Source organism: Pleurodeles waltl, chromosome 9 (genome assembly GCF_031143425.1).
Source record: "Pleurodeles waltl isolate 20211129_DDA chromosome 9, aPleWal1.hap1.20221129, whole genome shotgun sequence".
Taxonomy (NCBI): Eukaryota; Metazoa; Chordata; class Amphibia; order Caudata; family Salamandridae; genus Pleurodeles; species Pleurodeles waltl.
Window position 1 is genome coordinate 1,060,305,170 of NC_090448.1, and position 13,950 is coordinate 1,060,319,119.

The 13,950-nt window shown below is 41.8% G+C and overlaps 1 protein-coding gene across 1 annotated transcript in view; it reads right to left on the reverse strand.

The window, feature by feature from the left end:
* Positions 1-255: 255 nt before the first annotated feature.
* The window catches only part of LRR1 (leucine rich repeat protein 1), a 38,764-nt gene continuing 25,069 nt past the window's right edge, over positions 256-13,950 (reverse strand). Inside the window, exon 4 of the mRNA XM_069208705.1 lies at positions 256-1,488. Within this exon, the coding sequence (XP_069064806.1) occupies positions 1,236-1,488 (253 nt within the window). The 3' untranslated portion in view covers positions 256-1,235. The remainder of the gene's footprint in view (positions 1,489-13,950) is intronic.

A 13,950-nucleotide genomic window follows, 5' to 3' on the forward strand; every position in this document is an offset into this window, starting at 1 on the left:
TGGAGCTTCCTATTAAAGCGTTTTTTGATTTAAGCACCGAGAACGGTAAGAGTTAACACGTCTACTGTGGCAAAGGTATATTTAGCTGATCCTAAATTCACCCCCTCAACCTCCAGTCGATCACAGTAGTAGAACACACACAAGCTGGACTTTGTTGTGCAGAATGCTTTTCAAACAGAGCGAACAGTCTTCAATGATGAAAACTAAAATGAAGCCATGAGAATCAGATATGAAAAACTATATCATATGTACAAATATTTGATGCAATATTTATTAAAATGTAAAAATACAATTTTATTTTTAAACAAATCTTAATATTTCAGCACAATCTGAAAGCAACCAAGTCTTAGGTGGACGCATTTTTGTTAAGAATTTATGTACCCCGGTTCAGCATTAACATTTATTTCTCAGTAACCTGTGGCTTATATAATTCAGGAACAAAATGTTGTTTAAGTGCAACGTGTACATGAGAAGTACTAGGTATGTCAATATTGTATGTGTGTTATGAATAATTAAATAAGAAATAATGCCGAAGGTGCTCTCTGCACTTATGAATTTGATATTACACTCTTAGAATCGGGCTATACCAACAATAGTACCTTTCACCTTTATACAAGTGGTGAAAACCTCAATCCTCAGGACCCTATTATCTTCATCATATTCATAATAAATATTTTGTATATCTTACGACCTGCTTAGCTACATTGTATTTCCAACTGCAGCAAACAGAGATGGAATATTGAAGTTACTCAAGAAGGATAAAAAAAACTTTACATCAACAGCTGAAGTACCAGTATGTAGCAAACGTGAATGGTCACGTTACTGGTAGGCAAAACCTCAGATGAAGAAAAAAAAAAAAGGAGTAGCAGAGGCAAAGGGACGTTGCTTTTCTAGACAGCAAATGCAGCCCAACAGAATAAATAGTGGGTTACGGAAAGCAGGTCAGCAGAAATGTCAATTTCATAACAGACAGCAACTAAGAACCTCCCAAAAAATGGACAATAAAACAAATCATTGACCTATGAAGTACATTTCTAAAATAAGTGTAAAATCAGCAATTCAACCTCATCACCACAATGTAACAAATATTTGTAATTTTCCCCAAAGTCATCCCTTTGGTTTTCAATTGGGAGCACACTACCCTTTAAAGTAGAGCCTTAATTCTATAGATTTCAAATGTTTGCAACCACTGGATGAACTCCTTATATATGTTGTATTACTGCAAATCATGTCGGTCAGCTGTTACTCTGTAGGTATTTGTCCAGAAACTGTGAATAACAGGTAAGCGAGCAAAAGTGGCAGAGAATGGGTGCTTCTGTGCCTCCCATGTTGTCCACAAGGACCACCGTATGAGATACATGGTGGAGATTCATAGTAACCGTCGTCTGGATGTAGCATTGTAGGCAGGATTTCCCACATTCACAAGATTTGGCTACTTCTAAATCTTCACACAGGTGCGCAGGAATCAGATGAGGCCCAAAAGGAATCCTGTGAGAAAGCAGTAAAAAAAGATACAAATATTACCACATGTGAACAGAATAGAAGATATCATTTTATCGTTGGCCATGGACCGAGCTAGTGGCAGTCATGCCAGCGGTTATCTACTTCAATTCTACTACTCCTTCAATTGCCTTTTATAGCTCCACGCCCCAACCCTCACTTGAATGGCAAAGTGTTTATATATTTCAGATCGATCAGAATCAGTTCCTGCAGCTTCATTCTACCTGAAGAAAAATTACATCCGTCAAATAGGCGTTGAACATGACATCAACTGTGCAACTGCGTATAGGAAAGACGTATGTCCACGGTATCCAAGCATGGTTTGATGCAGGATACTATTTTACTGGCTGGAGAACTGGAGGAAAGTTTGGCCAATGCTGTGTTGTACATGCAATACTTATTTGACTCATTTTCATTCTGTAAAGATCTGAGCAACAAAAAAGACCTTGGAATGATTTTGCTATGATGTGAGCTGCTAAACTGGTAAATGCTCAGTGACCCTCTTAACATCTCAAACACTTTCATACATGATCCTAATTCATGTCCTACTCTCTCCACTATTTACTGCTCTGTTCCCTAGCCAGGTTTCACGTCTGCACTCTCTTTCAGTAAATTAATCCTGCAAAAATGTTAAGCACTATCCCAGTACACAGCGGATATCACTTCTACACACAAGAAAACAAGCTTTCGGGGGACTACAAGGGTAAAAGCTGCAAACATTATTAAGTACGCTTTGGAATTATTTTCTAAAATCTTTGAAAACGCTTTTCTCCTGGCAAAGGCAGTCAAATTATAAATTAATTCCCGTTTAACCAGCTAGAGCACAGCCAAGAGATGTTATGAATAAATGTCATACTTGTGTAATATAACGATGCAAAATGTTACTCTGTTTTGACAAAAACAAAGGAGCAAAACCATTTCTTTCACAGGTAAAACAGAAACAAGATTAACTGTTCGTGAGTCAATGTTAAAAGGAAGGCCCAAAGGCTTCGATGGCAAAGAGTGGGCATTTGAGCTGTCTGAATGTTTGGGTTATTCTTAAGGTGTCAAGCATCATGATGTGCAATCTCATTCATGAGGCATCACTCATGTGAACCGGACACGGAACACTCAGTTATAGACTTTGCAAGGATGTAGAGATCAAAGCCATGGTATGGAAGAAGGACCAAGTCGCAAGCACCAAGACTTAGAAGTGCCAGAGTAAAGTCGTGAGCTAAAAGGTGAAATGTACTACTTCAGCCAGAGGTGGACAAAGTCATGGGCGGCAAAAACAGCCAACAGCACCTTCTGCTAGGGAAGAATCTTTATAAATGGCACATGTGCTTAAGGTCATTCCACTCAAAGACATGTGGGCAGTGGAATTTAATAAAATATCTATTTCTCCACAGGACATGTGCCTTCATAAATCTATTTGTCCTGAAAAAACAAAATCTTCTTCTCCCTTTGGTGCCATGTACAGTGGCGACATACTATGGCAGCAATCTCATTATATAAGAGCTCTGACAATAGCCTATCTGATTATGCCAGGGCTAATACTATAGTAGGGCTTGAATACTAGCAATATTCTTATTTTGCCACCTTTCTGCAGATCTACATACTGGGACTGGAGGCAGCAGTAAGAAAAAGTTCCAGGGTTGGAATGCCCTTTTGCGTCTGTGCAAACCTACTAGCTTGCATGTTTTATGGGTTTTCACAAGCTCTTCCCTAATCCTTTTCCATAATGTGAAAGGTTGGAAATGTACTCGCGACAAGGGCAGAAGTAAATTCTTCCAGGGTTGGGTAAAAGTGACTGAAGAGAAAGTAAAATTCTAAACACTCAACATATTTTAGCAGGAGCAAATCTGCACGTGCTTATTTGCTGAGGCTAAAATGCAGTTCACAAATATTTTTTAGGAGTACAATTTCCTGCTCTACTTCTGTAAATTCACATGATATCATGAAATATGTAAATCTGCACTAATGCAAAGACACAGCATGGGTGCACTTTTGTGACTTTCTGTAACAATTGGGCCCCTCATTAGGTCCGGCGTTAACCAAGACCGTTTGTTTTTATGAAAATGCATTCTTTCACTCTATCCATGTATCGGCTGGTTTCACTGAGAGCGATAGCAATGTGCTCTTTCACAAGGAGCATATGGAACACAAAGTAGTTTTGCTTGGTGCCAGAAACTACTGAGGCAATGTGTGTTTTTTGAGACCAAAAATATTTTTGCCTTTTGCCAAAGTTTGTTACAATGGTGAGGGCTCTGCAGCTCCCACAACCATAAAGTTTTACAAAAGCAAGGTCAAAATAAGACCCGCACTGACACAACTAAAAGAGTAACCACCAATGTCCGACCTATTTGCTTTGGCAGTGCTTGTTTATTTTCATGCTTCTCATAATCTTGTTCAAACTGGTTTTAATGATTTTCCATTATGAATATATTTTTGGAAAGACTAGCATACATCAAAACTTTTCACTGAAAGACGCTTCAAATAAATGGTACCTACAATTTCACAGTAATTTAGCAAAACTTTTTTTTTTGCTAGTTGCTCTTTTTGAGAACATTTTATTTTGAAAGCAAAGAATTATCAATCCTGCTCTCAAGCTTCTGCAAATCTCTGCACCTAATCAGAGAGCACTCTAGGAACATTACATGTAGCCTCATATTAAACTTTGCAAACGTGTGCACACTTTTTTTTTTTTTTTTTACTGAAAACCCTGTCAGTACTGCAGTCCGAGCTTACAGCATATATTTAGAGTGCTCACCTTAATAAGACTTTACATTAATGAACCATAGTTACAACCGTGAACAGTATTAGCATATGGATACAAATATTACTTCAACTGCGGGCAATTTCCTTCCCTGCTCCTTAATGTGGTACTGTAAACTGCCAGCCAAAGGCTTTGTGCTGCAAGTGGTTTGGCCTACTTGTGCCAAGGACAAAATAAACATGAAATCTTCTTGTCCTTGACCCCAAACAATATGTCCTTGACATCGAGCTATAGGAATTCCACATTCCCTGTATCATGGGAGGTCTGTGATTTGCGATCCACTGTATTCAAAAGAAACCACTGAAGAATGTGTGTTGGAGTAAAATCCAGGATGGTGCTAAGTGGACCGAGCAACCATGAGGGGTAGTCGCTCATATGATAAGAATAGCACAGATCTTAAAGGTACTGACCACTTGAGGGTAACAATGCTCAAATATTGTGCAGCCCATCAGGAGACCAGAACATGATCTATGGAACATTGTTGAGGTCAGCCACACACCAAAGATATAAAACTCTGGTACACTGTGCAATGAAATTTTGGTACCAGAATGAGCCAATTGAAGACATCAGTGCTTTGCCCAGAACAGTATTTAGGGAATTTAAGTGCTTATGGAAACAAAGCTTTGAGCATAACTTATAGAAGGTTATAATGTACTTGCATCCAGGGAAACTCTTAGCGCATCTACTGGTGGTCACAGACCTCCTCTTCCCCTTTCCGACCTGGCATAGAACGTTTTTCATCATACCTGTAAACAACTACTGCAGATGAACAGTTTTTCACTCTCTTTTCTCCACCCTTTTGGACCTTTTCCTGCCAGGGTTACAACAAAATAATTTCTCATTCTGATGTCTGCTTATGCGTACACTCCCAAAAAACATATTAGATGCACTCTAGCCTTGTGCTGAAAAATTATTTCTTGTTCTGAGGAACAATGCATTTTTTATGTCTGTAGTGGGGTAGTCAGTAGCAAATCCCGGTGTACAAAACCCTACTTTAGCAGAGACCTTAAAATATGAATGATTTTTTGCAGCCAATAAAGAGGTGGTGGCCTGTTATTCTGCACGTAGGTGGCCCAAGTTGATGCCTCCTTGGTGGCAGTGTTTCAAGTCTCCATGTACTACTTGATGCCACACGCGGTCTCCCTATATCCTATCCAGAATTGTCCATACTAATTCACCTTTGGTAAATTTGGAGATTTCAGGCTACGCCATAACTTTGGCTACATCTGCGCTGATGCAAATCTTGAGACCAGTTAAAACTATTATAAAAAATGTTATTTTTACAGGCATCCAAGAAGGAAATGTATTTGATGATGATCATCAATAGGTTAAAAATAAAGAGGAAACTTCAGAAGGAATTACACATAGATATATAGATATATAAGAAGGCACAAAATACAACTGCCCGTTTGGGAAAGATTAGACCTACTAACATCAATGTGATCCCAAATGCTCTTAATTTAAGAAATTGCCTTAATCAGTTGTTACAAATGCGAGGACATTTAAGCTGCTTTTTTATTTCCACAGATATCAAAAATGTTGGTATGAAAGAAGGGCTCATTTCTTACCTGCAAGCTAAACAGGGTACCTATATTCTACATTCATCATTTTAGGGAACCAAGACAACCACAAGTAGCGTGGGATAGAAAAATCTGCTTTGAAAACTATTCAAATATATGTAATTATGTTAAAGGAAAACATAAAAACTTTAATATCATCATTGCTACTTGAGTGATTCTGAAGCAGGTAATTAGGAAGAACAGTATTAATATTTGTACTCTCTCTACATCAATAACTTGGAAAAAACCTTCCCATTCACACAGTGGTTTGTTTAATCAGTGATGAGTCTGTGTGTTTAAAAAAGTATATATATATATATATATATATATATATTTTTTTTTTTTTACATTTTGCTCTGAGAAACATAACATTTTTTAATTTCAATATCAAGTGGAGCCGGAAAGAGGTTGTAATCTCTTCCATTCTCTTGTTAATTAATGTAGTCGACAATCGAGATATAGCTCTTATCCCCGTTCTATGTATCAGCATTACCTGTAGGGTGTCACTTGTGGGAGATTCAACATCTCCTTCTCCCCATGTGCTCTTTACTCCCGCTTTTAAGGTGTAATATGTATTTTTTTTTTAAAAAAAGTCACCTGTGCTTAGCTCCGACATCTGCAAGGGTGTCCTATGAATGCAATACTCTATTTCAGAATAAATACCCCACCACCAGTAGTCCAGCCTCAGTCCTGCCTGATGATTATGGTACCTAGTTAGTGGAGAAATTCCAGAGAGAGCCATAAGGGGAATCTAGAGCATACAGTTCGATGGGCCCCCAGCAGTATCAATCATAGCCAGTAACAGTCTTGCCACTTGCACAGCCTGGGGGGAACGACATCCATCTGGAAGAGATTTGATGCCCACAACTGCCTCGGAATGAAACCGGGTCTAGTGCCTTGCTAAGCATGTTACGTTTGGTGTCCAACCGGAAGGCAACCAGCACACTGGTCACTGAAGTAGAGCTGCAAGATAGTAGGCTCATAGATCTGAACCCCAAGTAAAGTATTAATCTCTTTAAAAAGTTGTATGGGCAGCATTACTGGCAAACATGCGAAGCAGTAGAGGAAGCATGGGAGCAACATTTTTCCTATTGTGACATCCCACACGAGATAACGGAAGAGTACACCAAAAATGGAGCGAATACCAAGCAGTCTTCAGGACCCGGCCAATATTGCAGGGGATTAGGCATGGTGTGCCTCTGCATATGTAGACTTCTAAATTTCTAAATATGAGTTCCTACCATACCACCAGAACATTACACGCTATCTGCCACTCAGGTCGTACCCTGGGTCTCAAAGCTCAAAGGCAGGGCTTATTCCAACTAAACTCTTGGCCCAGACATTAGGCCTAAGTTTGCCAGCAGCACCACCAAGAGGCTACAGACAGGATGGTGTAAAAACGATAGTGTATCATTTGCATAAATGGACACAGTGTCTGTTCTATGGGGCAGTGCAACACCCCAAAAAACAGTTTAATTGATGTTTTAATAATGAACAACACAACCAGCATGTAGGACAAAACTTCCACCCTTTCAACCTCGTACTGCTGCTGAAAGCCTATAAATCAGCTTTGAGAGAAGTAAGAGACAAGGCCGTAGCTGTGCTTTCCTTTGCCCAAAATCTGGGAGTATTTCTTCGGACAGCCCCCGTCCATTTATCTCCATTTGTGAGCACAAGTCCAATACCCTGCACCATTCAAGGAGGAGGAGTCCGAGCTCCACCTCTGTGCCACGTCCCATTAAGCCACAACAGTTGCCAGTCCAATCAAAGCTCTAGCGCCCCCAGCCCACCAAGCTATTCCCCACCTCATTTATTACGCCTAAGTGCCTGCGTGGGTGTGAGAGCAGTTGAGATTCCCAGTATTTGATTGAGAGTAGTCATGATGTGTTGCCTGTAGGAAGCAAGTCGTGGGGAGGAGCACTACCAGTCAATATGGTAAAAGTCGGCCCTAAGGCAGGCACATTGGAGGCACTTTGGAGTTGGCTATTTGCGAGCACACCAAAGTCAGAACAGGGTGAAGAAGGTGGTATGGAGATAGTTAAGCTGTATGTGCCTCAGTTTTGAAAATATTCTCAAGGGTCAAGGTATGCCATAGTCCAGTCAGTATCAGTCAGTTGTTCCACTCACCCCTCCCATCTTTGCCTCAGGGATTGGAAGCGGTCAGGGACATTTATCACAAATGTGGTACATTTAGGATACCTCTTCCTTCCCCAATCTACCCTTAAGTAATTTAGCTTCAAGAGGATTATGATCTGGGAGGTTGGAGAGCTGCGACTTGCAGTGCTATACAAACTCTGCAGGCAGATATTTACAGGGCTGTAAAGACTCTGCAGGCAGATATTTACAGGGCTGTAAAGACTCTGCAGGCAGATATTTGCATTCCCATCAGCTTAGAGAAAGCAGGTCAAGGGCTCACCACAAGAGCGAACAGCAGGGGTGGCAATGGACACCCTTTCTAGTACCACTCCTGACTGCCCACTGTTGTGAGGTCATGTGGCCCATGCGTACCTTAACCAAAGGCTGTGTGCATAATCTTATTCATCTTACTATTCTTTTTCCAAACTGCATCTTGTAAGCACTGCAAATAAGTACAGCCACAAAATGGTGTTGAACTCTTTCTACCAGTTAAGAATAATACTGGAGTGTTGGTACCCTTTAGTGCCTGATCCATCATGTGAAACGCCACCATAAGAGAGGTGTTCTACTCTGGAAAAAATGTAATTGATCCAAATGTATCAGATTGGGTACTGTATTCTAGTGGCCAAAATTTACCCAGAATTTTCACACCTGTGTTAATGAGGGACAACAGTTCAAATGATCCCATATCAGTGAGATTTTGTCTGTTTATGTAATACCACCATTACTGCCTATCTCACCGATTGAGGCAAAATCTGTTTAGCATATACTCTGTGGGCAGACCCTCTGATCCCGAGACCCTACCAGATGGTAACTCTTCAATCTTCATAATTTCTTCAAAAGTAATGGGGGGGGGGGGCTCCAACATAAGGGGAGTTTGTCTAAATGACGCATCACATATCTATCAGAGGGAGCCTTATATAGGCTCATATAATAGCAGGCAAGTGTCTTGGTAATTTCTGACTGGGTGTGCCGCAGTGCGTCAGTATGGTCACAAACTGCACAAATGATGATCCTGAGCTTCTGATCAATGAAACCAGGCCAAAAGCTGCCCTGCTCCATCTCCCTCATCATGCTGCTTTGCCACATATTTCATTAATATATGTGGAGCATTCTGGACATCTGCTCATCATACTGCTTCTGTAGATCTCCAAACTCAGAAGGAGAGTGGGATATCACAGCCAATCTTTTGTAGTCGAGAATTTCAGTTTAGAAGACTCAAAGCCTCTCCTGCAACATCTTTTTGACCCTATATGAAGTCTGAATGTTGTGTTATGGATCACCAACCGTTTGATCCTGTGCAGTTGTATAAAGCCACTATTTTCTTAAATGTAATCATTTATACATGTTCCCCTACTTGTGTGAGGAAGGATAAGTCATGCAGTGCTTTCATCAGTAATCACCAATTAGTCACCCAGGAATGAAGATTGGTCCACTTCAAGGAGTTAAAAATGGACGTGGTCTGACACTACCAGTCTTAAATACTCTACGTTTTCAACCAACTCAACAGTGTTGTATACCTATTTTCTAGGAATACATTAGGACAAGTGTGGACACTGTACACCAGAAAATAAAAAGCGAACACCATCATATGGATGAAATTCCCTTCAAACTCTCAGAAACTGCCACTTTTGTAGCCATGAAGCAACCTTAGTGGTAATTGGCACTGTCTGGGATCGCCACAGTGGTGAATGGGATCTATCTTTTTCACAGTCATTGTACTATATTGAAATCCCCGCCCCCTCAAAGTTGTGTCAATGCAGAACAAATAGGGTCTAACCCTTGCAGAAATGTCACACAGTGATTGTTAGGTGCAACACAGGCAAGCAGGATCAGCCATCCAAAGTACCTTCTAAAATCATAATGACCCTCTGAATCTATTAAGGAATTGTGTATCATATGTGGGACCTCTAGTGCAATTCAGATTAGATTACCTTTAAAGTAGGCAGAGCATGTTGTTCCATACAGCTGCCAATGACACTTTTTTCGTAATTTAGTTAGTTCAGACCCCATTAAGTGTGTCTCTTGCAGAAGCAATGTAAATGTGTTGCCTCTTTAAAAACTACTTGCTATGTTTTGATAAAAATCCCTAGGACCCTGAAGTTTCAGGTTATACACTTGTATGTTACCAGAAAACCATTGCTACAAATGCAGTCCCAAACCTGTTAGTGCCCCTAGATTGCCTCGCTCTGCAATCTGATACAAGGCATGTGACCAACTGCTGGCTAACAGTCTACTCACAAAATTACTACACCTTTTCTTTCTTTTGCTCTCTCTTTCCCCCTGTCCCCTCTCTCACCGTCTCCCCGCCCAATCCTAGCTATCCAGCTCTAGAACATAAACAATATTAATCAGATTCGACTTGGACTGTACCAACACAGCTTACCGGGGGTTGAATGGAATCAAACGTATGCTCTACGCCCAGCTTCCTCTACCTTTAAAAGGACCTGCCACGCAAGTACTAGGATTTGTAAAGTTTCCACATGACAGACAAAAGAATTTTCTCTGTCTTTTAGTCCCAGTTGTAGAATCTGGAAAGATGTGCAGTTTGTTTTCTTCTATTGTCCAAAAGCCATGCTTCCAGGCTTACTGTAAAATTCGGTCTCTGTCCCTATAGTTCAGTAGAAGGGCCACCATAACATGTGGTGGGCCCTCAAAGGCAATGTCCTTTATGGGACTCTCCACTGAGTTGTGTATTGCGACCTCCAAACAGCTCAGCAATCAGCCCCTTCTACAAGAAAAGCTTTGGAGACACACCCTCAGACAGTCATATGACATGAATATTATTGCATCATGATCTAATTTCAACGTCTTCGCATGGGCCTTTAATTGAATTTTGGTGACCCTGTTCCACTATGGGCTGATCTAGCGTGGCCAAGGCTGGTATGGCTTCTGCCTGGGAGGGCTCATTATTTAGCACATTTTCATTTAGGCTCTTCTCGTCCTTGCTACGGGAGATATAGGTTTATAGCAACTATGTAAAGTTTGGCCTAAAAAAAACCTGTTTTGTCAAATGTAGACTGAGGTATTTCATAGATTTTGGAAGAATGGTTATCTACTTTTGCCTCTAGCGCTTGGAGAGGAGAGTCCCCACCTTGTGATTGGAGCCGCCATCTCATGGCTCATATCAGACCTCGTTTTTGAGGTCTTTGGCTTCACCATCATGTCTTTCTCTTCTGACCCAAAGTCAGAAACGCAGTCCCCCAGGAGGAGAGAGGAACTGTGATCACTCGTCCAGGCCTCCAAGTGCCCATGTGGGCAGAGTGAAAAATTAGGCGAAGTAGTCAATCGTGCACTATCTGATACTCTCAGTGGTCAATTTATTATGAGTCTCAAACATTCTGAAGTGAGGGAGCAAATCTGTTCCAAAGACACCAAGATCAGGCCTTAGAACTCTCCTTGTGTACTTCATCCACTTTCTTGGAAGTTTGGACCTTTGTGGCAAAAGGGACAGCGTAGTTTCCCTTGGGAGCCCACTCAGACATTGCTGAGCAACCACCCACTCTTATTTATTAACAGCATGGCACCATCTCGGCGTGCTCCGACACCTCTGTAGGGATACTGCTGATGACTATACACACTGTACCCAGGGCAGACGCTGTTATTGTAGGCGAGTTAGTACGCACAATGTCATATCGAGGCTTCCCAAAACAGTCTGAAATATTATTGCCTTACTGATTAATCTAGGGAGGGCAGTTATCACTGATGTTACTGTATACAGTGCCCATCAGGATCGCTTGCTCCGACAGCCTGTCCCAAGAGCCGGTAATTAGCAGACATCCTGCCATTTCAATATCAGCAGCATGTGTTCTGGTCTCTGCATGGGGGTGGGGTGTGAGGAGAGGGCTGGGAGTGGCTCAATTACTCCATAATCTGTGTTTAGTTTTCGGTCACAAACTGCTAGGCCACTGCAGGATCATCTACGGGCCCCTACGTACGTCAATAGTGACACGCTAACCCCTCATGGGCCTCTGCTAATCTGAGCTCTCCTGCTGGGGTGATCGGCCCATTGCACTACTTCTCCATAGGAGAGCACTCGAGTGCTTTCAGCATGGGGCCACATGTTGATCCACCAACGGCAGACTCAAACACCATCAGTGGATTCAGGGCACTAATACTCAGCCCCCCACATTCAATAAGTCATCATGCAAGCACTCGGTTACTCATCCTTGCACGCATACATCCACACACTGACTAATTCTTCCATCTAGGCACTTACCTAACTTCAATATTACTACAAAAAAACCTAAAACATTTGAAAATTAAATAAAACAGAAGAAAAGTGAGCAGCCTAGAAGGTCTATCAAGGAAGGTTTAAGGCGCTAAAACAAAAAAAGGAAAGAAATGAAAGGAAAAATATCTTGTTGTGTTCATGTAATTGGACAAAATACAGTAACTAGTAAGGCAATAGAGCAAATAGCTAAAGTGACTAACTCACTGCCCTGGATTTGCACCTTAGCCAGGCAGAAGCCACCACTCTAATCAGGGCGAGTAAGCTGCAAACCAAAAATAATCTGCGCTCTCCCTGGTAACTTGGCACAGAGTAGTCAGGCTGATCTCCAGAGGTCATGTGTAAAGCGTTTGTGCAACAAACTCACACAAGTGACAATAAATACACCACAAAGAGCGACTCCACATGTAATTATATAAAAATATAAGTCTTATATTGTAAAGATAGATTCCAGAGACCAACAACAGCACTGCTAATCTATAAAACGGGGAGATAACCCAGGGACCAGGGTATACACAGTATCAGCTGCAAATGGTCCCCAAAGAGAAAGTGTTTCCCTAGACTTCCACTGCCACTCTTTTTAAGGTTCTGGAACTTCTCTTAGAAGGAAATTCTTTGAAAATTATATACAATTTTAATAATTTCAAAGCAAGAATGTCATAATATCATAATACCAAAGGCGTTCCTATACAGTGACTGCTTGGTGCAAGGAACACAGAGTAAGATGCAATCAGCAGGCCAGCACAAGGAGGTTACTGTTCAGCAGGGTAGCATACCTTCTAACAAGCCAGTAGATACCAACCAGGTCAGCACAGCCACTCTGGTATCCTCAATGGCAGTTCCTTCTGCCAGTCCAGCGGTATTTAGGGGTTCCAAAGTCATGGAGCAGCTGGCAACAGTCAGACAACCAAACCAGGGCTTTGAACCACCCAGCAAATAGCAGGGCAACCACAGAAGAGCAGTCCATATGAGTCCTTTGGCAGTCCAAAAGTGCTCTAAAATCATGGGGCAAGAGCCCCTTTATTTATACTGTAGGTGCCCAGCTTCTAGAAGTTGGGAGAAGGTTCCAGACAGACCTGACCAGTTCCTAGAATGTCCCCTTCTCTCCTACTGTGGCTCCAAACATCAGTAGGGGGTAAACAAGCACATTCTGTGAGGACAGGACACAGCCTTTTCAAGTGTATAGCATGAATGACCCTCGCTCTCTCGTCCAGCCCAGGAAGACCATCAGTATGTACACGAAGGCAGATGTAACCCTGTCACACCTTACTCTCCGTAATGGATGGCAGTCTGAGGAGTATGCACTAAGTGTATTCTGCTCTTTTTTAAGGCAGAACTAGCAACTGCAGGCCAATCCAGCAAAGCAACACAGCAAAGGGACAGTACTCCTCCTTCAGCTCTTCCCATTGGTAGAGGTTCCTCTTGATTCCAGAAAGATTCTAAAAGTCTTAGGTCCAATATATATACCCCTTTCTGCCTTTGAAGTTGGCAAACTTCAAAGCAAAGTCTCAAGTGTTTGCAAGATCCTTCCATGACCAGGCTAGGTCCCAGACGCACACCAGTGGGTTAGAGACTGCATTGTGTGAGGGCACGCACAGTCCTTTCTGCTTTAAGTGACCTCTCCTCCCTCCACTCTAGCTCAGATGGCTCATCGGGATATGCCGGCTATGCCCCAGCTCCCTTTGTGTCACTGTCCATTGGAGAGGTGTAAACAGCCCAACTGTCAAACTGACCCAGATGGGGAATCCACAAACAGGCAGAGTCACAGA